The sequence below is a fragment of the Thermothielavioides terrestris genome, chromosome 1, assembly GCF_000226115.1.
Source record: "Thermothielavioides terrestris NRRL 8126 chromosome 1, complete sequence".
NCBI lineage: Eukaryota > Fungi > Ascomycota > Sordariomycetes > Sordariales > Chaetomiaceae > Thermothielavioides > Thermothielavioides terrestris.
Genome location: NC_016457.1, coordinates 7,664,058 through 7,688,158, shown reverse-complemented (window position 1 = coordinate 7,688,158; position 24,101 = coordinate 7,664,058). Strand labels below are relative to the sequence as shown.

Genomic DNA, 24,101 nt, shown 5'->3' with positions numbered 1-24,101 from the left:
AAGATGGAATAATCGCATGCATGAGGCCGCCGAGAAGCCCGCGATGGCCCTGGGTGGACCAAGTGGACATCGGGTTCTCTTCTCGCTGTCGACGAGCGGGGCAGATTCGGCGAGCTGAGCCTCGTCGGAAGGCCAGGAATGCTTGCAACGTCAATGCTGGCAACGAATGATGGGACCCTTCTGTTGGGCACTGCGCTGTTGGCTTCCTGTTTTACAACTGGCTTCCTCGAACAGTAGATTGGGTATGAGGTGGGCAACCCAGTTGGCGGGTGACCTTTGTCTCGCACACCGCCAAGGCCGGTTTTTCGCATCCGCGCTTTCCGAAAATGCCGGACATGACGGGTAGATGGCTAGGTTAGTGCGATTTCAAGAATTACACCACAAGGCAAGCAGGAAGTGGCCGGACGGTCTCCGCAGCGACAGATCGGGCCGCAGCATTGCGCCGACCGTGGACAGGTTTGTCGGAGGGAGGTGCTTCGAACCCCGAAGGCCGGAGGAAGTGACCCGCCTCGCTGGATCCCGGTCCGGTGGCCAAGACGCTGGAAATCGTGACGGAGGAGAATGTCAGCAGAGATACACTAACGTTAAGTGAGGTGTACCAAGGCACAAGGGAGAACTCTATGCCGTGTAGCTCTGTCCACATACACTACCGATTCAGGGTCTTGGGGAGGCCACGGGTCCTGCGCACTGCTGCCGCCAACCGGGTGAGCCAGATGCATGGCAGCTCGGCAGAGTTGCATCGCGCACGGCATTTCCCATTTCCCGCGCGAGCGCTGGCAGGCCCACCAAGCTGGGAACTGGGCTCCACAGCAAACCTCTTTTCGGAGCTCTGCGCTTGGCCAATGCAACGCGGCAAACAGCACTCCAACATCCCAAACATCCGAGCTTCCAGGTTCATCAAAGTCCAGCAAACCAACAGATCCGGGCATGTGAAACGCTCGCAAACCGGCACAGCAGCAAACCTCACGCCTCGGTTTCAAACATAGCAACGGCTGCGTGTGTTCTGCCTCGGATCTTGGTTTTGGCGCGATGCATCGCCGTTCTCTGTGCGATTAACCAAGCGTTGGCGTTGCGTTCCTTCTTATTGCTTCCCCTTTTTCTTCCCCTGATCAACAACGGTGCATGCAACACAGGACAATGTCCTCCCCGCACCGCGCCCAGGCCCAGGCCCGCCCTTACGGCACGCTGCTCGCCTCCTTCGCCGCATGGAAGCTCTTCCTCTTCGCCATTGCCCTCGGCAGCACCCTCGTGGGCGATGCCTACGACACATCGGCAGGGCTGGTGGTGGTGCAGGGGCCCGGGGCAGCCGGCAGCGGAGATGACGGCGGCGCGCATCTGGCCACCCCCGTAACGGATTTCGGGCGCCGGTTGGTCGCCCGCTTCGCTAGCTGGGACGCCATCTACTTCGTCAGTATCGCTCGCCGCGGCTACCGGTTTGAACAGGACTGGGCGTTTGGCGCGGGACTGCCGCTGGCCGTGAGGGGTCTTCTTCGAGGTGAGCACGCGAGCGGTGTGGATCCCAAGGTGGTGGTCTGGTCAGCCTTGATTTGTGATCAGCTGGACCCCTCGGCCCCGTCTGTTGCTTCCTCTTACTATCTGTCTCCATCCGGGGTTTATTGCCGCTGACTCTGCCCGGCTCATTGGCACCAGGCCTTGAACAGCTTGGTCTCGTAGCTTCGTCGTCCGCCGGTGCCGAAGAAGGGACCTTACCTGAGGCACTGGCCGGCATCGTCCTCTCCAACACGGCACACCTGCTTTCGGCTTTTGTTCTCTACCGCCTGGGCCAGGTGGTGTGGCGTGACCAGACTCTATCCCTGATTGCCGCCCTCCTGCACGTCATTTCCCCCGCCGGCCTCTTCCTGTGCGCTCCCAACGCCGAGAGCTCGTTTGCCCTGCTGTCCTTCTCCGGATACCTCCTGTTCGCCCTGAGCTGCAGGGCGGAACAGCGTCCGGCGTGTCGCGATCTGTACACCGTCGCGGCCGGGGCCGTTTTTGGTCTCGCCACGGCCTTCCGTAGCAATGGCATCCTAAACGGCATCCCCTTCGCCTGGGAGGTTCTGCGAAACCTGCCGAGGCTCCCTCGCCGGCCCACCGACACGCTGCGTCGGCTGCTGGCTCTTGGCATTGGTGGGGTCTGCGTGGCGGCGGGCTCGGCCGGTCCGCAGGCTGTGGCCTACCTGCGCTTCTGTTCCGGCACATCCGGCGCTCAGCCGAGGCCGTGGTGCCAAGGATACCTGCCAAGCATTTACACCTTTGTGCAACAACACTATTGGTATAGCCCTCGTCCCCGAAACGTTCCGCGCGCGCTCGCTGTGGCGGCTGACATCACGAGCTAGGCACACCGGCTTTCTCCGCTACTGGACTTTGTCGAACCTCCCTCTCTTCCTGCTCGCCACGCCGATGCTGCTGATCCTGACCAGGTCGGGAGTGGAGCACCTGACTGACCGGAGAGTCCTCGTCCCCGGCAAACCCGCCGAGTCGGCGCGATTGTTGTCCCTTCTCCAGTCTGCCGCCGCCGCCCAGGTGCTGCTGGCGGTCCTTGCCGTGACCTCGTACCATGTCCAGATCATTACGAGAATATCTTCGGGCTATCCATTGTGGTACTGGTGGGTCGCAGGGTGCCTCATCCGAGGGGAGAAGACGGGCAGCCGCATCGTTATGTTTATGGTGATATACGCCTCGATCCAGGGGGCGCTGTTTACTTCCTTTCTACCGCCAGCGTAGCGACAAGGTTTCACATGTATGTACGTATTCCTTTGTACATTCATCATTTACAACTACTCCCAACACTCAGCCGATTTGGACATACCAGCATTTGGGTGGCTCAACCCAAAACTAACACTATATGTACAACGTACAATTCCCGTTTTCTCCTCCCATTTGAACAAGTTGGGTTCAATCAACCACCACCTAAACCTAGGGCAGACCGATCGAGTTTCCCTCCCTTCAGGCGCCCCAATTGCGCACAATCCAAGCCGCGCGAGCCATCCACATGAGCGCCAGAGTCGGCGAGACCAGCAAGCCCAAGACTCCGCCGAACACAGCCTTGAAGACGGCGCCGTCCCACCGACCGAGGAAGACGAAGTCGCCCGCAAACGGCCTGCCGACGGCGGCCAGGACGCCGACGGTGGGGCCGACCATGAGGGCGAACGCGAGCGCGGCCACGAGCAGCGAGCGGCCGAGGCCGGCCAGCACGAAGGCGGCGCCGCGGCCGAAGCCGGAGCGGCGGCCGCCGAAGCAGGCGCACAGCACGCTGCCGCGCTCCGCCGTGTAGTGGTCGAGGAAGAAGAACCAGCGCCAGAAGGGGCGCGAGGCGGCGCAGGCGCGGTTGCCGCGCCGGATGACCGGCAGCCAGACGGACAGGTCGAAGGGCGCGATGCGCCCGCGCGTGAGGTCGCGCGTGACGATGAAGAAGGCGCTGAACCAGGTCAGCGCGGTCTCGATGATGGTTGTGAAGGCCGCGTCGATGAGGAGCGAGACCGGCGGGCGGAAGAGGAACGGTGGCGGGGAGCCGGCCGGGGGGGGGCCCGGGGGAGGGCGCGGGCTGGAGTAGAGGACTGGGTTGTTGGTTAGTGGGGCGGGACAGTGAGCAAGGAGTTGGTGTTTGGGATGGGATGGGGGGCGGAGAGAGAGAGGGGTGGTGGGGGAGGAGTTGGAGAAAGGAGGAGGACGTACAGTAACCGATGGCGAAGTTGAGGCCGCCTGCGATGAGCAGGGCGCCGAATCCTTGGATGACCACCAGGTAGAAGATCTGGCGGGCCGTCAACCACAGCGTCGGGCGCAGCACCTGCTCGTTGGAGCCTTGAGGTCTTTCCGCTGCCTCCATGGCGGACGGGACGGGGAATGCCGGCGGGCCAAGCTCGAGCGGTTCACAATCAACCTCGTCTCGGATGGGGCGGAGCCGGCCAGGAACCGGCTGGGCAAGGTCGACCGGCGATGAGCCGGCTTCCAGCTGACACAGGGTGGGCGAGGACGCGTTCGGGCGATTGAAGGGGAGCCACGACACCATTTTGGTTGCGAGGACCGGTAGCTGACAATTGAGTGAGAGGAACGTATATGGAAGGGGTTGTTGTTCCTTGCTGGCGTGCGGTATGCTGGTGTTCGGCACACTCAAAGGGGTGCAGAATGTGCTAGTTTGAAAGAGGTAGAAGGTAGCGAGAAGAAGCTGGAAGGACGGGCAGGGCAGAGAATTTAAAGGCACCAAAACTGCACCCTTCGGCACGCCCTCGACTGTCGCCCTGCGTTACGATTACGCATGAGCTGTCAAAACAAAGCCAGTCGGCGGGCAACTGCGTGATGACATCCCCGCCGAGCCGCCGAGCCAGACCCCAGGTGCTATGCAGAGGTCGGCATGCAAGAATGGGCCACTGCTGGGATTTTCGCTGCATTGTGTTGACACACAACTACCCATGCATGTGCACAACCCAGCTTTTTCTGGCAAATTTGAGCAAGTTGTTGCGCGGTCTCGAAGCTTTTGAGATGCAAGACGCGAAACTTAGACGCAGAGCCCACAATAGGTACCTGGCTAGCACCGTCAAATGCGACTTCTTTAAAATGACAATCCCTTTTTTTTTAGAATGACAACCCCGAGGGGCGGCCTGTGCGTCTCCCACCAAGTGTTGCACCGCATGTCAATCGCCACAAGAATCGCTGCAAATCGACGATGTTCCTGACGCTGTTGAAGAGCCGGGAGAATGCAGATTTGGTGGAAAACGCGGAGCTGGCTAAAAAGCTTAAAGATGCAGTAGAATCAGCCTTGCACAGCACAGAACCTACCTATATAAGCCTGGAATACTGCCTATCTTGACCGCCTACCTATATAGTGTAGGCTGCAAGTCACGTGGTGCTGCCTTATCGATAAGAGGCTACATCGAGCTTTGCAACGTCTTAGCTAGGCCATACGGAAGGCCGTGTAGTGATGCACGGTGCAAGATTTTTGGTGGTGGACGCACGGGCCACTCCTCGGGGTTGTCATTCTAAAAAAAAAGGAGTTGTCATTTTAAAGAAGTCGGTCAAATGCAATGCAAGACAGGCCTAGGCTCCACCCTTCCCCGGAACGTGCCGCTGTGGGCCGCTTGGCAGGGGTACCTAGGTAGTTAACCTTAAAATAACGTTAACTATGAGGTCAAGTTGGCACCTCAGCAACTTGTAAACGGACATTTGATGGAGCCCCTGACCCCTGATTACTCATGGGACAAAAGTCAACAGGACTGAGCTCTGTTTCAAGAAACAGTAACAGAACATCACACACCAAATACTTTGCAGAAAAAGACCTGAGTTTCCATTTCCAGTGTCCTGTAACTTGACTTATGTGGTTCTGGGATCAGCCCACCAATTGGGGTCTGGGCAAAATGCCAGTTACGGTGATGATGTTATGTCCTGTCGGCCGCATGTCGGTGTCGGAGACAGAACCCCACAAGAGCAGCATGTCTATCTACCTGAGGTACGAACGCTTAATAGCATGTGCACTCTCACATGCACTGCACTGCTTTGCACCGCTACCTGCCCACGTCACAGTGCGGGATCTCCCGCTCCCTTACGACAAAGCTGAGAACTGCAGACGAGTCGCAGACCGAGGGGTGCATGTGGCCAGCGACAAAAATGAGAACTGCAGATGAGTTGCAGACCGAGGAGTGCATATGACCAGCAGCAAGAAGGATATAAGCCAGTGCTGTGCCCGCTCCTCCCAACTTTTCCATGCTCCAACTGCGCAACTTCGCTTGAAAAAGACCAAGCAAGCCGTTCTTGAAAGATTACCTTCCGCTTTCGCGCACAAATCCAAGACAACAAAACATCAAGATGCGACAAATGGCTACTTCCTTTGCGTCCCTGGCGATGTCGCCGACGCCTCCGCCGCCCCAACCGCCCAAGCCTCCCTCGTCGAGGTCGTCGTCGCTGCAAACCCTGCCCACGGAGATGCTCCTCCACATCCTCGGCTCGGTCGACTCCCTCTCCGACTTACGAGCCCTGGGCAGCACCTGCCGGCGCATCCACGCCATTTTCGAGGAAGACAAAGCCTCCCTAATATACGGCTTCCTCCGCCGGCAGCTTGGCCCCGTGCTCCCGGACGCCCTCGCCCTGTACGAGTTCGACCGGCTCGACGCCTCGTCGCCGCGCTATCACGAGGACGGCCGCGCCGCACTCGCCCTCTACGACGCCTACCTGCGGGGCAACGGACTTCCGCGCCCGCGCCAAGTGCCCCTCGGCGTCGTCCTCCACCTGCTGCACTGGCACCGCGTCATGGCGGACCTCACCGACGTGTACGTCCGCCACGCGTCGGCGGTCTTCCACGGCGAACTCGACGCCGCCACCCAGCAACAGCAGCAACCGCTCCCCGACCCCGCCACCACCCGGCGCCTCCTCCTCGCCCCGCCCGCCCAGCACACCGAGCGCCACCGGATCCTGCGCGCCTTCTACCGCCTGCAGATCCTCTACGACGTCAACGGCGCGCCGACGACCGCCTCCCACCGGGCCGGGCCCGACGCCACCAGCACGACGGGGCCGAACCTGGTCTCCCTCCGCCTCGCGCTCCTCGGCTTCTTCTGGCCCTGGGAGCACCAGCAGCTCGCCAGCGTCGGCTTCTTCATGCTGCGGCTGAACCGGATGTGGACCGCGGCGCTGTGCGGCAGCGGCCGCAGCCGCGGCCAGCACCTCCACCCCGATCCGCGCCGCGACCGGGCGCTGCGCCGCGAGCTGCGCCGCGGGCTGCTCCGCTTCCCCCGCTCCCACCGCCAGCAGCTGCGCGACTGGCTGCGGTCCGGGCGCGCGCGCAACCTCGGCGCCTACGTGCACGTGCTGAAGGGGTTCCGCGCGGCGCTGCCGCGGTGGTGGGAGGATGTGGTGGTGCGCAAGACGGCGCGGCTGGTGGACGAGCCCGGGGACAATGACGACGACGGCAACGGCGGCGGCGGTGACGGCGGCAACGAGACGCAGGGCGGCGGGGAGAACTGGAGCCTCCTGGGCCGCGACCACGTCCAGGCGCGGATGGACAGCTTCCCGCCCGGCTCGCTGCCGTTCTCGGCGCATCTCCGTTTTGAAGGGGACCGCGGCGCCGAGGGGGTGTCGTGCGCGTGGGCGGACGCGTTCGAGGGCGGGTTTGTGGAGGATACCATGCTGTTCGAGCCTTCCACCGAGGTTGACGGCATGTTATTGGAGGAGGTTTGGTTCCGCGTGGGCTTTGTCTTCTGGGACGAACCGCGGTACGCTGCTTTGAAGGCGCTGCCGCGGTTCCAGGTGTTTAAGACGGGGTGGGCGGCGAGGAAGAACAGGGGCGAGGAGGAAAGCGAAGGGGGAGAGTTAGAGACTGATAATGATAATCAAAATTGAGAGATTGCACCATCAATCGACTTCGAGATACATTCCGGTTATAGGACTGGATCTCCAAGTGATGAGCAGTAACCAGTGTTCAAGGGTTAGTTCACGCGCCTCATATCCACCAAGAACACCAGAAAAGGTACGCGAGACTCTTTATACAATGCTCACGGCAAACGTTGTTAAAGAAAGCGGAAAAGTATAGAGGGTCAATAGCGATGAAAGAGGGAAGGATGTCGAGACGGGGGCATTGAGAAGTGAATTATCTTGGGGACCAGAACCCTTTTGATGTGCGAAGACTAAGGACATTATCCAGTCGAGAAAAGGCTGTAGTGTGGGTAGACTCTCAGCTCAACTAACTTAGAAGTAGTTGAGCAGCTGAATCTTCTTGCCAACGGCCCTGCTTCGGCCGACTGGTACAGCCTGTCTGCTGCATGGCGGTGGAGTTAGAGAGAGATAACAAAACGGGGGCAGCAACGTGACTTTGCATCAAGCACACTGCACAAGACAGAAGCACAGGGGGCATTCACATGCTTAACGCATGCATCGTCGGAACGAACCACCAAAGGCTGCATACAGTGCTATGACATCACGCCCACAGACCACCGATAGAGGAATGCATGAAGTTGTCCAGGCCTAGGACTCTATTTATTCCCCAATGCCTTGCTTCTCCCAGCCCTGTCTGGCCTTTCTCAATTTCAGATCCCTCTCGAGACAGACCTCTTTCCTAAACCTAAAATAAGCCAGCAAACACACAAACAACGCCAGCGAAACGAGACAGAACAAGCAGCATGGAACTTGGACCCTCCGCCACTGTCTCTGCGTCCAAGGCGTCTCCGACGCCGCCGCCGCCGCCGCCGCCATCCTTGCCAACATCATCGCTTTCTTTGCCAACGGGAACCAGAGGTTTGGCACAATATACGCCGCCTCTGGTTTCGCAAGGAGGTCTCGCCGCAATGGGCGAATGGACTGGGCGCTAATAAAGCCCCTAGACGTTCGCCGCATTGGTGGCAACAACCTACACCGTCCTCAGCCGACCCCCATCGCCAGCCGGCGCCTCCGTCCCCGCGGCCGCGACGACCCCATCGCTCCGGGCGCTGCCTGCCGAGGCGGTCACTCCCAAACTTCTGGACGCCGCAGCCAGCCGTGATCTAGGCGATCTTCAACAGATATTGTACGAAGTAGTGTAGTTATGTCAGAATTTTGTGTCAGATGGTGGGCTTGAAAGCTGGCAAGCTTGCTCGGTCGGTGTCCATGACAGGAAATTTCGATGTGACGTCAAGATTCGTGCTTTTGTGTCCAAGAAGATTATCGACACTCGGCGATATATGCAGGCAGGCACATACGCAGGCAGGCAGTGTAACCAGATCGTGCCGTAAGTTCGCATAAGCATCTGCAGTGAAACAGGAGGCAGCGGCCCGTCTGCCGCGTAACCGACTAACCACAACAAGAGCCCCTTAACTTCCCCTTAACTGATATTAAGAACACAAGTCTCTCACACAAGCACACATATTTTAGAGACAAGCCCAAATTCCAGCTTCAGAAGGTGCTCTTATTTCAACCGTTTTATCTACCGTACTCCGCGAGCAACAGCTCGAAGCCCAACCAACCAACCACCTCCCCCGTTTCCACCCAGCATCAAGAAAATATTTACACAAGCAGAAGCGAACCAAAGCGAAGCCATATGAAGAAAAAGCCAAGCAAAGCCATATATACATATGTACAGAAACGAATCGAAGCTCCTCCAACATCACCCGCTAAGTCCCCCCAAGCCTCACATCCTTGCCAACATCACAAGGAAGGAAGTCAGTGAGCACTCAACGGTGATAGCTCAGCACCAGGCGTGACAAGCAGAAAACAAGAAGCGAAACTCGTCAAACTCGTCTGGACGAGGCAAGAAGAGAGCGCTGCCCACCAACCCATTCAAACCACTCAGTTTGCCTCCTCAGCCCCTCGCGCAACCACCATATCCCGCGCGTGGCGGCGCGGCTGCTTCCTGGAGCGGCCAGAGGAGCAGCCGGTCGGGCGGGCGCTGGCAGCCGCGGTGGTGGTGGCGGCGGCGGCGGCAGAGGACGGGGCGGAGGAGGAGGAGGAGGAGGTCTGGACCACGGCCGCGGCGCTGGTGGTGGTTGTGGAAGTACCAGCAGCAGCAGCAGCAGAGGTAGCAGCAGCCGCGGCGTTGGTGGTGGAAGTTGTGGTAGCAGCGGCGGCGGCGGGTGCGGTGGCAGAGCCGGTCAGGGCGGTGCCGGAGGCGGTGATGGCGGAGGAGGACTGGGCGATGCTGACGGCGCCGGAGATGAGGGCCGGCCCCGGGACGGTGTAGGTGATCGGGGCGCTGTAGATGTTGACGAGGATGCCCGGGTCGGTCGGGGTGTAGAGCGAGGTGCCGGGGACGCCGGAGGGGGTGGCGGTGCCGGTGCCGGTGATCTGCAGGTTGAAGCACTGCGGGTAGTTCTGGGCGCCGTCGGCGTTTTCGGCGCTGTGCAGCGCGATGATCTCGTGGCGCAGGACGTAGTTGCCCGGCGCGATGGTGGGCGGGATCTCGACGAGCCACGAGTTGTTGTTGGCGATGAGCTGGTCGGAGCCCCACACACCGGGCGCCGAGCTGCCGTCGACCAGGCCGACCTCGTCGATCTTGAAGAACTCGAGCTTGGTCTTGTCGACGGTCTCGCAGGACGCGCTGCCGCAGCTCGCGAGGTAGTCGATGACGGGGCCGTGGTGGGACTCGGGCCATGTGTTCCACTGGATGAAGATCTTGTCTCCCGCGGCGACCACGGCGTGGCCCTTGGCGTTGGTGGCGTTCTTGTGGCAGATGATATCGCCACTGGCGAAGGCATCCGGGGCAACAAAGCCGTTGTCCGTGTCGGCGGCAGTCCAGCCGACCACGATGGGCGGGTTCTGCATGTAAGGGAAGGAGGTCGGATCGTAACCCTGGTACGAGACCCCGTTGATGACGATGTTCGACACGTGCCCGTGGGCGGCCACGGATGCGGCACCCGCCAGGGTGGAAAGGAGAGTCTTGGAGGCGAAAGAAGGCATCTTGAAGCTGGTTTGTTGATGAACGAGAACAGACGCTGTGCGTCGTAGAAGGCTTAGCAGCACCGTCTAGCGGGACGAATGGATCAAGTAACCAAGGAGAGGAAGGAAGAACAGGTCTTCAGTCAATGAAGCGAATGTACCTAAAGAGGGAGGAATGAACGAGAAGAACGGCTTTGCTTGAAGGTCGCCTGGCGCCTGGTGAGAGAAGAGGTCGGTTCAGCGACGGACTCGAGCTGCGCCTTATATCTCTCGAGGATGGGCACCTTGGCGGACCCCCTGGCCGGCCATTCGCCCAGTTGGGCGCCGACTACGTCCGTCTAACATCCATCCACCAGGCGGCAAAGGACGTGTCTGTATCCCCACTGACTGACACTGCAGATGGTCATGACCAGTGCCTGACTGGGCTCTGGGCAGCAGACCGGGTTCGGGATGTTCATGGCGTTTCAGTAAGATTAACCAACCGCCAGTCGAGGTGGACCAGGGGAGCACAGATCCTGGAGCGCGGGGGGGGGTCAGAATTGCTGGTGGACAAAGATGATGTCCGTGAGGGAGGCAAGCGTTGCGAGGCGCGAGTTGCGTGATAGGGTCGGCAGCGTCGGGCGAGGGCAGCAGCAGGCCGGAAACGCATTGACGCCAGCAGGGCGCCATCCCGGACGATCCTTTGGTGGAGTTGAGCGGACCACAAGCCGCCTCCGAGGTAACTCGAAGCGGTTGGGAGCAGACGGAAACAGAGATCTGGTCCGTGCCAAGACGATGCCATGGTGCTGGCGCGCCCGAACCCGGGTGATCTGAGTGATGCGAGCCATGGGTCTCGTCGCCAACGCATAGACTGATGACGACTGAGGGCGGCGCCGACCAATCGCTCAGAAGGGAGCGTCACCCGGAGCAGCGGGCAACATGAAACATGGTAAAAGCTGACGATGGGTCGGAAGCGTGGGGGGGAAGGGGTGGCTCTTGGTGGTGCGGCGTTGTCGACCGAGAACGGCGGGGTCGTCAGGAGAACGCTAATGCAGGGACAGAGGCTCGCTTGCGCTACTCAACCCCACAGAGAGCCCCCAAATCTTAACCACATAACGCTACACAGTAGGCGCGCGTTGTTCGAGGCGTGTTCCGGGAAGCGCTTGCGGTCCTAACCGAAGATCACAGAAGCCTCACAGAAGCCTGCATACACTCGAGACGCCGCGATGCGGGATGACGTTCTCTGTTTTGCATGCAGGATGCCAGACCCGGTGGTCCCACAACTATGAGCCCGTCCGCTCTGAGCTGGTCTGTCTGCTGTGTATTATAGAGGTGAGGTGCGAGACGGATTGTTACAGGACACTCGGAGCCGATTTTTGGGACTTGGTCAAGCCTGTGATGGGCTTCGACACATGCTCCATGTTCGAATCGCCCCGAACCTCAGCGACCTGGACAAGACGCACCGCTCTGCGTGGCATGGCGCATGGCGCATGGCACCATCGATCGGCGGGTCGGCATGGTTCCAGTCGGGTGGCATGCATCTCGCTCCCTTAGTTACCGGGTTTGCAGTATCCTCGACGATACCACGCGAAATTAATCCCACCAAGCGGAATGCATGCCCGGATCCCAGGGCTGTGTAACTGACACAGTATCAGGTGCACGGTATTTATTTTCGAAGGCTGAGCGGTACAGGAGTGTACTTACGTAGTCGTAGTAAGGCAAGTGCGCGGTCTGGATGGAGGAAGTGCGAGAGCCCTCGATGATGTTTGTTTGCTCATCCAATGGATATCTGAGCGTGTTCCGTTCGTCTGAAGACTCGGCGCGGGTGCTCGAACATGGCTTCACCTTCCCTGGGCCCTCTACCTGCCGATGCCCGAAAGCCGCTGCCTAGTTAGGTAGGTAGGTAGCGTAACTAGCCCTCCAGCTTGAGCCAATCAGCATCGGCCCCACATAGAGAGAACTCTTCCACCTCCGACTTCACGTCACGACTTTTTCTCGAGGAGAGACAGACGCGTGCCACAGGTCGCGATTTGATCGCGCCATCCATCTCTGCTGTTGCTGTTTATTTGCCTATCTACTGCGCAGCAAGTAAGGAGACTACTTCTGACGACTACGACAACAAGATATATCTCGAGCAGTCGCATACCAGCTGTTCAATCCCGAGGCAAAACCCGAGCGGACCGTAAACCTCAGGTCGTACAGATTACAGCCGACCAGGTCATCTCGTTTTGTTCTTTCACTCTTTTGGCGCCCCGTTGCGACGATAACAACAAACAACAACAACAATATACGCCAGCTGCCAGCACTCAACAAACGATAAACATTTCCCGTGGCAACGCTTAGTTTGCGCAGCTTCAACCTCGCCCCAAGTCATCACCACTTGCAGTATTGCTCTAAGCCCGGCTGCCCACTTCCAGCTTTCCATCAGGCGCCAGCGTGGTATTCCATTCGTCTCTTGATCCTGCTCTTCCATCTGTTGCAGCCGACTCGCTGACTTGTTTCCATCCCCCAGTTGCCCGTAAAGGGGTCGACGCAACCAGCCATGGCAAGCCCATCTCCCTCAACCAAGATCGGCCTGGACGCCCGTGCAGCTGAGCTCAAGCAAAAGCTGCTAAGGGGCCGCAGCCAGAACCAGAGCCCAAACCGGATCCAGCCCCTCCAGAGCCCCAGCCAGCCGTCAAGCGACGCTGCTGATGCGGCGGGCGCCAATGTCTCTGCTACTGCTGCGACTGCTGCTACTGCTGCTCCTCCTGTTGCCTCCACTCCATCGGCGGTGTCCTCCCAGCGGAACCCTTCTCTACTGAGCCGTCCGTCAACGGAGAGTGGCACGGCCACCAGCTTCGTACCCCATGAAGTGCCCCGGCTGCCGGCACCGACTTCAGTTCCCGCTAATGCGCAAGACATCGCAGCCTTGATTTCGTCCATCTCCTCTGCTGCTGCCTGCGAGATCCCTGGCCTGAACATCAATGGTTCGAGCTCAAGCAGTGATATGCAGAAACCGCCGGCGCAACAAGCTGCTCCCGTGGAGGGGCAGCCCTCACACTCACTTCCTCCCAAACCACCCCCCAAGGTGACCATCCCGATGCCGAAAATGGCGTCTGTTACCGCTCAGAGCAAACTGGCCCATCAGCCCAAGAGCGAGAACATGGCATCCGACAAGATTCCCCCCAAAGAAACAGACCGCACAAAAAATGCATCTCCCGAGGAAGGAGAGATCACAAGCATGACAAGCCCAGCTACAACTGCGTCGCTTCCCAACTGTCGCCAATCCACAACCGCTCGAGACGAGATCGTTCCGGCCCCTACAAAGCCGCCTGCTCCCGACTTGCCCCGTCGTGAAAGCGGGACCAAATCTCAAGAAACGGCTTCTAACGCGCCTACTCAGCGTCTTGATACGGCTGCTGTTCCGAAAGCAGCTAGTAACAGCAACGCCGACGCCAACGCCAACGGCCGCCTGCTTGCCGTTAGCGGCAAGGAAGCGGGCCAAAAGTTATCTAACGGGCCGTCTGAATCCGCCTTGTCTCAGGACACTTTCACTCGGCTGCTAGCCCAGGTTCCTGACCTTAAAGACTGGCTTGACATGACTGACTACTACAATGTGGAGGCCCGCGCAAGAAAACTCGACCGCTTCCGGAGAGCAAAGGCGCTTGCGGCAGAAAAGCTAAGAATCGAGGAGGAAGAGAGGAAGCTTATGGAGGAAGAAGAGCTGGAGATGGGGCTGCACCGGTCAACCGTTGCCCGGCTTAGTAGCGCGGTATCTAGCGCACCTGCGAGCTCGCAGACGACTCCTCGTCCCAGCCTATTGACCCCCATCACGCCGAAGCCCACGGCCGACACTCGGGACGCTCCGCAGGTCCATCCTGTCAAGAGAGCGCACGAGGAAGAGAGCACCGAGGCTCGCCAGGAGAAGATGCCGCGGCTTGAATCGCTGCCCTTCCGCTCCGGGGAGTCTAACAGCAAATCGCGGGACGGCCAAGGCCGTGATGAACGCCCCGACGTCTCTCGCCCCTCTGGGTTTGACAAGACTGATACACGGCCACGGGCCGATAGCCGAGACCCATCACCGCACCGACGGCCGTATCCGCCGTCACCTCGCCGATATGACTACCGTCGGAGTCCGCCCCCACGGCCACGAGAGTACTCACCTCACCGGCAAACTCGTCGGAATTACGAAGACTATGGCGGCTACGACGACCGTCCGCGCAGGTACAGCCAGTACAAGAGCGATAGAACGACGTACCCAATCCGCGTCGACCTGGGTCAGAAGGGCGGTAAGTTTCCCTCACCTTGTCACGGCGCAGGCTCCTAGCACGTGCGTCTGTGAGCGGCTTGTGCATTTGATGCTCACCCTCGAGCAGAGGGGTCGAGTCACGGACCTCTCCTGCCATCCTTGGTCTTGACTGATTGGTGACACAGACACCCGCTTCTTCATCGTAAAGTCCTTCAACGAGGAGAACGTCCGAAGTTGCATGGAAGACGTGAGTGTTGATTCCTTCCTGCGCTCTCTCTCCCTCTCTCTGGCTATCTCTTCCCTTCCTCCCCTTCCTTCCCTTCCTTCCCTTCCTCCGTCTCTCTTTGGGCCAGACGACTGATCGCTCCGCAGTCACTCTGGACTACTCAAGTTCAGAATGGTCCGACCTTTTCCGAGGCCTTCGCCAAGTGCAAGAACGTAATCCTGTTCTTCTCTGTAAATAAGAGCAGAGCCTTTCAAGGATATGTACGTTTTTCTTCTTTACTCCCTTCTGCCACCACCCCTTCTATTCTGGCTCTAGAGCCAAATATCTCCCTCCGGGTCAACCCCAACCCTGACCTCTTCCCGCTTGCGCAGGCGCGCATGGCGTCCGCGCCCTCCCCCGACACCCCCAGCCCCAGATGGCTGCGCGGCCTCCACTTGGACACCAGCGATCCGTTCCGCGTGCAGTGGCTCAGCAAAAAGTCGGTCAGCTTCTACCGCATCGGCCACCTCAAGAACTCATACAACGAGAGCTTGCCGGTGCTCGTCGGCAAGGACGGCCAGGAGATCGAGCCCGAATGCGGCGCCGCGCTGCTCAAGGAGATGGAGGCGGCGGCCCTGGAGGAGATCGAGGCTGCTGCTGCCGCCGCCGGCGGCCATCCGCCCCGCCGGGAGAGCGGCGGCTACCACGCTGGCCCGGCGTACTCGGGCTACCACGGCTATCGCAGCAAACGGTTCATCGACAGGGAGCCATCGGTTGAGCGGAGATAGGCGCGCTCGCTTTATAGTCGGCGTAGTAACCTCGCGATGCGTTTAGAGCAGTATGTTTTTCCAGATAGGGCTGTGTAGGCTTCGCGTCCTGTACGATATTGCGGAGAAGAGATTCGGGAGTAGCCAGTTTTTTTGCGTTGCTCTTCTCTTTTCAGCGTTATAGCTTCCCCATATTCTGGGCATGCAGTAGTCAGGACCGAGGAGACACCACAACGTGACTGAGTAAGATGCTGTCGCGCGCTAAGCTGCCTGGGCCCCCTGTCTGTGGCTCTGGGGCTCTGGGGGCCTGTGACTCTGGGGCTCTGTGGCTTTGGGGCTCTGGGGCTCTGGGACTCTGGGACTCTGCCCTGTGGCTCTGGGACTCTTGTGGCTCTTTGGCTCGGTGGCTCGATGATGGTGCTGGGGGGCTCTGCTCCAGCATCTGGATATAGATCTCTGCCTTCTTCCCACACTGGGAGGAGCCCCTTTGATCTACATCCTCTTCTCTAGTTCTCTCTTAGCTGATGGTCTTGACTCTCTTGGAAAGTGAAGTGTGCTGGTCGGTGTCCAGAGCCGTCAGTTCACAGCTACCATCCAATCCTGCCTCAGCTAATACATTCAACGAGGCCCCCTCTGCAAGCTCCCGTTTCCCCACCGCTTCTTGCGGTCCCTTTCAACCGCAGACACGTTCATCCGCACACCGCGCTACCTCAGATCAAAGTACCGCGCCTCGACCTCGCCCCTCTCGAGGAGGTCCATCGCCTCGCCGTGCATGAACCCATGGAGGTAGCACTCGCCCAAGAACAGGTACTCGCCGGGCGTGTCCGTCGGCCGCAGCCCGTACAGTATCGGCCCCCCAAACAGCGCCACAACCATATCCCCGGGCTCCATCCACCATGGCCCGAGCCCAACCGCCCCGTCCTGCGCAATAAACACCTTCCTCCAGGAAAGCGCCCAGTCGCGAAACAGCTTGCCCTCGGAAAACTCCGCCGGGCTGAAGAGCTCCGTGAGCGCCACCGCGGCCCTGGCTGCCCGATCCTCCGCCCCCGTCCCGGCGTGGACGCTGCGCATCTGTGCCGCGATCGCGTCATAGACCCGCTGCCCCAAACCTCTGCCGCCCGGCGGCGGCGCGCGTTCCGCGGCGGACAGCACTGCGGCGGCCGGCTCGGCAAGTTCCATCAGGTCCCGAGGGCAGCGCATACGATTCCCGTCTGGGTCCACGCCGCCATCGACCAGCCGCGACAGCACGGTGCCCCAGAGCAGGCTCAGCAGCAGGCCGGTGTGGCTGCCGTCGACACCCAGAAAGGACAGCCGCGCCATCCAGCCGGAGTTGCTCAGCACTCTGCAGCCGAAGGCCAGCGTCGAGGCGAAGAGCCGCACGAGGTTGCTTGACTGCACGGGAAGGGGGAACTTGTACTTGGCGGCGATCTTGTCGTGGTTCGCCTTGAGTAGCTTGAAGGACTGGACGATCCTATCGCCGAACCACCATGCGTCGTGGGGCCTCCATGAAGAAGAAAACGATGGTGATGATGATGATTCGGGGTAGACGTCCTCTTCCAGGAGCGGTCCGACTGTCTCTAGTGTGGCTAGTTGGACGCCCTTGAGCGAGAGGACCCGCCAGTCGGCGGTCTGTCGGAGGTCCGGTTTGGACTCGCGCGCGGGGGTGAACACTGTGCCCGGGAAGGACGCCGGGATGGACATCTCGCCGTATCCGTTGTTTAATGTCCAGTACGGCTCGTCGTAGAGGCAGCCCTCGGGTCTGAGGCCGCCGAGCGAGAGAATGTGGAGGGTCTGAGAAGAGCGGATGATGCTGCGGACTGCCTGCGCATAAACCTCGTTTGTGGGCGCGCTGTAGTCCACCGTCACGGCCGAGCTGTCGCGGACAAGCCCGCTCAGCGCAAAGAACTTGTCGCGGGGGTCGCTGGTTCTGAAGCTGAGAGTGATGTGGAGCAGGTCCTCCCACGAGCGTACAGGGTCGTTGGGCAGGGCATGGACGATCGGCTGGCCGAGGAGGAGCCTGAACCCGATCTCCTTGAAGTCCTGGCTGGGGATGTGGAAGCCGTTGTATAAGGCAAACAAACAGCCCCTCGCGATGTCGTTCCAGGGGATCTCTGTATCGCCCCATATGAAGGTGGCAGAACGGGCCACCCGTGTCTCCTGGAGGACCCAGAGGCGCTCAAAGTAGGGCAACGTGAGCAAGGACTGGAGATGCAACCACGCGGCTGATGACTTGGGAGGCAAACCCATCTGGGCCAGTACCGAGTCACTGGGAAAGCACTGATTGCGCGCGAGTCCCGAGCCTTCCTCGTGTAGCTCGCTGCAATTTCGGAGGAGCTGGGCGGCCGCAACGGCACTGCGTTCCGGGTCAGGGCCGGCCCAGATGACGACGCGCTGCGCGCTCGAGTAGATGTCGCGCATCAAGCCGACCTGGTGAGCGCGCTCAGCTGGGTCATCCTGGTTGATGCACAACTGGTCAATCCAAAGCGTCCGGGGCTGTCGGAGGCGCAGACGACGGAGGGCACGCTCTAGACTGGCCGTGATGCCGAGGGCGCGGCCGTTGCAGAGGACGGCTTTCTCTTTGGTGGCGTCGCCCCAAACATAGCTCAGGGCTTCGTAAGCTGGGGCTTCTTCCCGGTTAAGATGGGTTTCGAGGCGGCATTCGAGCTGATCCGGATCTGAGTCGGACGGCGGGAGCAGCTCGAGGAGGCGGATCGAGAAAGGGCCCGGCAAGGGGCTGTATGCGAAGTTTTGAATTGATGACATACGGGATACTTAGATCTCAGAAACGGTCAGATCCGAATTCATTACTGCGTCTCAGCATCCGGTTTCTTTTTCTCCCAACGTCGAACGGGGGGCTGAAGAGACAAGTCTAAGAAGTCGCAAGGGCTTCAGCTGAAAGATCATGAGCATGCGTGGACCCAATCGCGTCTTGAGGCTCAACGCAAGGCGTTACGCTGTGCGGCTGTGTAACTGGGTAATCATCTGCCTGCATGCTTTCTGGAGTCTAGGCGCTCTGCGTGGCGCAGTGAGGCTGGACATGCCCAATTTGCCTCACCTCCGAGGGAGAACCAGGAGACATACACCACACGGGCATAGCTTTGAAGAACAAATCTGCAGGGGCTTAGCAGTTGCTCTTGATTCACTCCGTCATCTAAGTTTAAATCAATGCCAAAGTATACAGGAAAGAGCAGCTCCATTCCCTTCTTCACTGGTGGTATTCTTTCTTTTTTTCAAAAAGAGCACCGCATGCTCCTGGAGCCGAGTCGACGAGCCGCGACTTTGGTGTCTTGCATTCCTACCTACTTTGTTACGGCTTGAGCTCTCCTGGCCCTCGCCGAGCAACAAGAGGCTTGAAGGTTGTCAGAAGTCGGAGGCCCAGGCCAGCCAAGTTAGACTTTGTTGATTGACATTGGCCGAGCTATTCGAGTCCTGTTCCTTGGAATTCAGCATTCAACGTTTAAGCCCCCTCTTCCCCGTTCCCAGCGTCCCCTTTAATTGCCTAGATTCCTGATCTAGAGTATCTCGAAGGCTTCGTTGCGCTGGACTGTAAATGCGCAGTATCTCTACGCAGGATTCTGTCCCTGATTTGCTTCATTTCTTCACAGGACTTTTCCTGATAATACCTTTATGAATTCAAGTATTCAAGTACAAACACGCATATGTGAGTTAAGCTCGATTTTCTGGCGGTTCTTCAATCGCTTTCCTCCCACCCTCCAGGTAACAAAGGGTCTTTCTTCCCTTAAAAAAAAAAAAAAAAAAAAAAAAAAAAAAAAAAAAAAAAAAAAAAAAAAAAAAAAAAAAAAAAAAAAAAACCAACGGGCACCTAAGGTAGATAGGTCGGTAGGTACGAGATATCGGATTAACATAAGAGGGCAGGATCTGGGATTCAAGGCCGGTGGGGATTGCTCGGCAGGGAGCGCGAGCAACAGGGAAGGTGCTGACAGAGCCACTTCCAACGCTTCCTTCCAGGTTGGAAGCCAATCCGTCTCTGGCGGGGGTTGGCGCTCAGCTGGCTCTTTCCAAATCTCCGCAGCTTGAGCCTGATCATCGCAATTGCATCCACAGTCCGAGAGGCCTCCTGCGCTTTGAACTTCCGAGCCTTAGCAGCTGGATTATAGGCGCGATACGATGCGGATCAAGAAAAGAAGGACGGACCTGCAGAAGCCGACTTCTTTTGGTGGCAGGCTGGGCAGCCGATGCGACCAACCCGGGTCCGCCAACCGCGGCGTGCCCAGTGGCTCCCTGGGGTCTCGAAGCAGTCATCAAACACCCGAGTGCCGACAACGGTTTGGGAGACAGGCAGGCAGGCTGTATGCCGCAAGGCCCGGTCTAGCCCGGGATGTGATCTGCTGAGTGCCTGTAAACAACTGTGGTACGCTGAGTACGACAGGGTTTACGAGAGCACGGATACACCACGTGAGCGGTCAAGAGTCAGCCCATATCGGGATTGCTGGTCGTTCCTAATTGGGACAGTGCCCTGCCCGCTCGTCCCATCTGAGTTGGGACGAAAGTCCAAGTGGCAGTAACGGTGAGTGTTGCAGCACTATTTGCCTGCGATGTCACGGCGGAAAGTCCAAGTGCGCAGCTAGGACTTTGACAGGTTTCTTCCCCTCCTCCTCTGCTCTCTTTGATGCCATGCGGCCGTGGATGCGACCCCGAACTGAGTCGGCTCCCATTGTGGACATACCTAGGTAGGTACCTTACTAACAAATACATGATTGAAGCAGGAACCAAGATGGCTGATAGACATCGACACCGTCACGCTTCAGTTGCCCTAGACCGATTCCCAACTTCTTAATTCAGTAACTGATCGAATTGCAGGATGAAACTGTGCCCGCCAATCGAGTGCCCAGGAGCAAGCCGGAAATGCGCTGTCGAGATTGAGCCCAGCGTTCACGCCACGAACGCAGTCACGCAAACTGGGATCCTTCGCTCACCCTCCCAGTGAAGGCCGGGCCGGCCGTTGCCATCGCCTCTGCCACCGACACCGCGGAAAATACCCTCTCCAACTGGTTGAGACAGTGTTCCCGACCGTCCCGTCAAGATGGTCGCTTCTCCGCTTTCCCCTCATTCCCCCAACCCTTCGCGGTTCATGATGTGCACCTGGACAGAGGCACCCCGTCCCCAACCCATACCACCTGACTACACAGTTACCTTGTGCAGCTCATTCATGCCGCCTTCATCTACAAGAGCCAAGCTCAATATTACCACCGGGTCCTTGGTGCGATATTCGCTTGATCCGAGTCAGAATAGCAGCATCACCCCCATCCCCGCCATCGACCGTAACGTTAGCGGGGAGTTCAAGAAAAACGAGATTTGACAGCAGCGGGCAAGAGGGTCCCCTCGCCAGCCTCGAGAGGGGGTGCAGGGCATCCCACCCCACCCTCTCTGCAACGGAGGCGGTGCCAGGGGTCCAACCTTCCACACTGATGTTCCGTGAGCCGTCGTTACATCGAGTCGGAACATGCAGCGAATCCAATCACGGCTGCCGGACATCCTCCTCCAGGCGGCCATCAGCCAGTCGGGCAAACTTGCCACCAAGTCCCATCTGGCCCGTTTCTGTTGCAGGACCGACCGGGCCTTGGCTACGAAGTTCGCGCACCCTCCCAGCGCGTGACGGGGGGATGCGCGAGCGAGCAGGACGTGAGGGCATGGTCTTCTTCCAATAGGGGAGCGAAGGGCCTGATTATAACGAGTTCATTGCAGCTTCGTGTCGCAAGCAACTCAGCTCCTGGCGGCCAGCAATTTTGGGTTCCAGGCACACCATCCCGCCTGCCATCCACACCCACTAGGGGTTTGGAGCCCGCTTCGCGGGCTCGTGGGTTTTTTGTCTATATTTTTACATCACATGACTTGCTTACTGTTACTACTGGCTACCTGCATTACCTGCGAACTGCTGGCCCACGGCTTGCCTCCCGGCCTACGGCTCCTACAGTTGCCTACCTACCTACGTTGTGCCTGCGTTATACCCCCGGTGCCCGCGCTGTGCCCCCGGTGCCCTCGTTGTGCCCCCGGTGCCCACGGCATGCCCTCGGTGCCCACGGTATGCCCCCGGTGCCCGCGTTGTGGCCCTGGTGCCCGCGTTGTGGCCCTGGTGCCCACGGTATGCCCCCGGTGCTTGCGTTGTAGCCCTAGGTGCCTGCGTTGTGGCCCCGGTGCCTACGGCATGCCCTCGGTGCCCATGGTATGCCCCCGGTGCCCGCGTTGTGGCCCCGGTGCCTACGGCATGCCCCCGGTGCCCGCGTTGTGGCCCCGGTGCCCACGGTATGCCCCTGGTGCTCGCGTTGTGGCCCTGGTGCCCGCGTTGTGGCCCCGGTGCCCACGGCATGCCCCCGGTGCCCGCGTTGTGGCCCCGGTGCCCGCGTTGTGGCCCCGGTGCCTATGGCATGCCCCCGGTGCCCGCGTTGTGGCCCTGGTGCCCGTGTTGTGGCTGTGGTGCCTATGGCATGCCCCCGGTGCCCGCGTTGTGGCCCCGGTGCCCACGGTATGCCCCTGGTGCTCGCGTTGTGGCCCTGGTGCCCGCGTTGTGGCCCCGGTGCCCACGGCATGCCCCCGGTGCCCGCGTTGTGGCCCCGGTGCCCGCGTTGTGGCCCCGGTGCCCACGGCATGCCCCCGGTGCCCGCGTTGTGGCCCCGGTGCCCGCGTTGTGGCCCCGGTGCCCACGGTATGCCCCTGGTGCTCGCGTTGTGGCCCTGGTGCCCGCGTTGTGGCCCCGGTGCCCACGGCATGCCCCCGGTGCCCGCGTTGTGGCCCTGGTGCCCGCGTTGTGGCCCCGGTGCCCACGGCATGCCCCCGGTGCCCGCGTTGTGGCCCCGGTGCCCGCGTTGTGGCCCCGGTGCCCACGGTATGCCCCTGGTGCTCGCGTTGTGGCCCTGGTGCCCGCGTTGTGGCCCCGGTGCCCACGGCATGCCCCCGGTGCCCGCGTTGTGGCCCCGGTGCCCGCGTTGTGGCCCCGGTGCCTACGGCATGCCCTCGGTGCCCATGGTATGCCCCCGGTGCCCGCGTTGTGGCCCCGGTGCCCACGGCATGCCCTCGGTGCCCACGGTATGCCCCCGGTGCTCGCGTTGTGGCCCTGGTGCCCGCGTTGTGGCCCCGGTGCCCACGGCATGCCCTCGGTGCCCGCGTTGTGGCTGTGGTGCCCACAGCATGCCCCCGGTGCCCGCGTTGTGGCCCCGGTGCCTACGGCATGCCCCCGGTGCCCGCGTTGTGGCCCCGGTGCCCACGGTATGCCCCTGGTGCTCGCGTTGTGGCCCTGGTGCCCGCGTTGTGGCCCCGGTGCCCACGGCATGCCCCCGGTGCCCGCGTTGTGGCCCCGGTGCCCGCGTTGTGGCCCCGGTGCCTATGGCATGCCCCCGGTGCCCGCGTTGTGGCCCTGGTGCCCGTGTTGTGGCTGTGGTGCCTATGGCATGCCCCCGGTGCCCGCGTTGTGGCCCCGGTGCCCACGGTATGCCCCTGGTGCTCGCGTTGTGGCCCTGGTGCCCGCGTTGTGGCCCCGGTGCCCACGGCATGCCCCCGGTGCCCGCGTTGTGGCCCCGGTGCCCGCGTTGTGGCCCCGGTGCCTATGGCATGCCCCCGGTGCCCGCGTTGTGGCCCTGGTGCCCGTGTTGTGGCTGTGGTGCCTATGGCATGCCCCCGGTGCCCGCGTTGTGGCCCCGGTGCCTATGGCATGCCCCCGGTGCCCGCGTTGTGGCCCCGGTGCCCGCGTTGTGGCCCCGGTGCCTATGGCATGCCCCCGGTGCCCGCGTTGTGGCCCCGGTGCCCGCGTTGTGGCTGTGGTGCCTATGGCATGCCCCCGGTGCCCGCGTTGTGGCCCCGGTGCCTATGGCATGCCCCCGGTGCCCGCGTTGTGGCCCCGGTGCCCGCGTTGTGGCCCCGGTGCCTATGGCATGCCCCCGGTGCCCGCGTTGTGGCCCCGGTGCCCGCGTTGTGGCCCCGGTGCCCACGGTATGCCCCCGGTGCCCGCGTTGTGGCCCTGGTGCCCGCGTTGTGGCTGTGGTGCCTATGGCATGCCCCCGGTGCCCGCGTTGTGGCCCCGGTGCCTATGGCATGCCCCCGGTGCCCGCGTTGTGGCCCCGGTGCCTATGGCATGCCCCCGGTGCCCGCGTTGTGGCCCCGGTGCCCGCGTTGTGGCCCCGGTGCCTATGGCATGCCCCCGGTGCCCGCGTTGTGGCCCTGGTGCCCGTGTTGTGGCTGTGGTGCCTATGGCATGCCCCCGGTGCCCGCGTTGTGGCCCCGGTGCCTATGGCATGCCCCCGGTGCCCGCGTTGTGGCCCCGGTGCCCGCGTTGTGGCCCCGGTGCCTATGGCATGCCCCCGGTGCCCGCGTTGTGGCCCCGGTGCCCGCGTTGTGGCTGTGGTGCCTATGGCATGCCCCCGGTGCCCGCGTTGTGGCCCCGGTGCCCACGGCATGCCCCCGGTGCCCACGGCATGCCCCTGGTGCCTACGTTGTAGCTATGGTGCCCACGGCATGCCCCCAGTGCCCGCGTTGTGGCCCCGGTGCCCACGGCATGCCCCCGGTGCCCACGGCATGCCCTCGGTGCCCGCGTTGTGGCTGTGGTGCCCACGGCATGCCCTCGGTGCCCGCGTTGTGG

The 24,101-nt window shown here is 60.9% G+C and overlaps 8 protein-coding genes across 8 annotated transcripts; 4 read left to right on the top strand and 4 right to left on the bottom strand.

Moving 5' to 3' along the window:
• The first annotated feature begins 1,026 nt into the window (after positions 1–1,026).
• THITE_2110048 (glycosyltransferase family 76 protein) lies at positions 1,027–2,740 on the top strand. Its single transcript, XM_003650468.1, has 3 exons — positions 1,027–1,495; positions 1,651–2,272; positions 2,337–2,740. Exons 1-3 carry the CDS (start codon positions 1,138–1,140, stop codon positions 2,722–2,724), a joined length of 1,368 nt encoding a protein of 455 aa, XP_003650516.1. The 5' UTR covers positions 1,027–1,137; the 3' UTR covers positions 2,725–2,740.
• A 206-nt stretch (positions 2,741–2,946) lies between these two features.
• THITE_115797 (uncharacterized protein) lies at positions 2,947–4,009 on the bottom strand (the record flags this gene model as incomplete). Its single annotated transcript, XM_003650467.1, has 2 exons — positions 2,947–3,557; positions 3,676–4,009. 2 exons carry the CDS (start codon positions 4,007–4,009, stop codon positions 2,947–2,949), a joined length of 945 nt encoding a protein of 314 aa, XP_003650515.1.
• Positions 4,010–5,185: 1,176 nt separating this feature from the next.
• On the top strand, positions 5,186–8,461 carry THITE_2094410 (uncharacterized protein; the record flags this gene model as incomplete). Its single annotated transcript, XM_003650466.1, has 3 exons — positions 5,186–7,295; positions 8,080–8,243; positions 8,304–8,461. Exons 1-3 carry the CDS (start codon positions 5,800–5,802, stop codon positions 8,459–8,461), a joined length of 1,818 nt encoding a protein of 605 aa, XP_003650514.1. The 5' UTR covers positions 5,186–5,799.
• A 782-nt stretch (positions 8,462–9,243) lies between these two features.
• Positions 9,244–10,350, bottom strand: THITE_115795 (glycoside hydrolase family 61 protein; the record flags this gene model as incomplete). The annotated part of the gene is made up of 1 exon (XM_003650465.1): positions 9,244–10,350. The coding sequence occupies one exon, from the start codon at positions 10,348–10,350 to the stop codon at positions 9,244–9,246; it is 1,107 nt and encodes a 368-aa protein (XP_003650513.1).
• A 2,286-nt stretch (positions 10,351–12,636) lies between these two features.
• Positions 12,637–15,627, top strand: THITE_2110044 (uncharacterized protein). The gene is made up of 5 exons (XM_003650464.1): positions 12,637–12,747; positions 12,821–14,579; positions 14,725–14,786; positions 14,912–15,025; positions 15,137–15,627. The coding sequence occupies exons 2-5, from the start codon at positions 12,851–12,853 to the stop codon at positions 15,530–15,532; spliced, it is 2,301 nt and encodes a 766-aa protein (XP_003650512.1). The 5' UTR covers positions 12,637–12,747; positions 12,821–12,850; the 3' UTR covers positions 15,533–15,627.
• Positions 15,628–16,182, top strand: THITE_2110042 (uncharacterized protein). The gene has a single exon (XM_003650463.1). It carries the CDS (start codon positions 15,760–15,762, stop codon positions 15,961–15,963), a length of 204 nt encoding a protein of 67 aa, XP_003650511.1. The 5' UTR covers positions 15,628–15,759; the 3' UTR covers positions 15,964–16,182.
• Positions 16,183–16,216: 34 nt separating this feature from the next.
• THITE_2085680 (uncharacterized protein) lies at positions 16,217–18,274 on the bottom strand (the record flags this gene model as incomplete). Its single annotated transcript, XM_003650462.1, has 1 exon — positions 16,217–18,274. The coding sequence occupies one exon, from the start codon at positions 18,272–18,274 to the stop codon at positions 16,217–16,219; it is 2,058 nt and encodes a 685-aa protein (XP_003650510.1).
• A 3,368-nt stretch (positions 18,275–21,642) lies between these two features.
• Positions 21,643–22,467, bottom strand: THITE_2041243 (uncharacterized protein; the record flags this gene model as incomplete). The annotated part of the gene is made up of 1 exon (XM_003650461.1): positions 21,643–22,467. A coding segment is annotated over one exon (825 nt), but the record flags the coding sequence as incomplete, so codon positions are not given.
• Positions 22,468–24,101: the final 1,634 nt, after the last annotated feature.

Coding starts and splice junctions, on each gene's coding strand:
- THITE_2110044 (XM_003650464.1), top strand. CDS start 12,851: ATGGCAAGCCCATCTCCCTCAACCAAGATCGGCCTGGACGCCCGTGCA. Junction 14,580..14,724: donor CGACCTGGGTCAGAAGGGCG/GTAAGTTTCCCT, acceptor TTGGTGACACAG/ACACCCGCTTCTTCATCGTA. Junction 14,787..14,911: donor TCCGAAGTTGCATGGAAGAC/GTGAGTGTTGAT, acceptor ATCGCTCCGCAG/TCACTCTGGACTACTCAAGT.
- THITE_2110048 (XM_003650468.1), top strand. CDS start 1,138: ATGTCCTCCCCGCACCGCGCCCAGGCCCAGGCCCGCCCTTACGGCACG. Junction 1,496..1,650: donor CGTGAGGGGTCTTCTTCGAG/GTGAGCACGCGA, acceptor CATTGGCACCAG/GCCTTGAACAGCTTGGTCTC. Junction 2,273..2,336: donor TTTGTGCAACAACACTATTG/GTATAGCCCTCG, acceptor ATCACGAGCTAG/GCACACCGGCTTTCTCCGCT.
- THITE_2110042 (XM_003650463.1), top strand. CDS start 15,760: ATGCTGTCGCGCGCTAAGCTGCCTGGGCCCCCTGTCTGTGGCTCTGGG.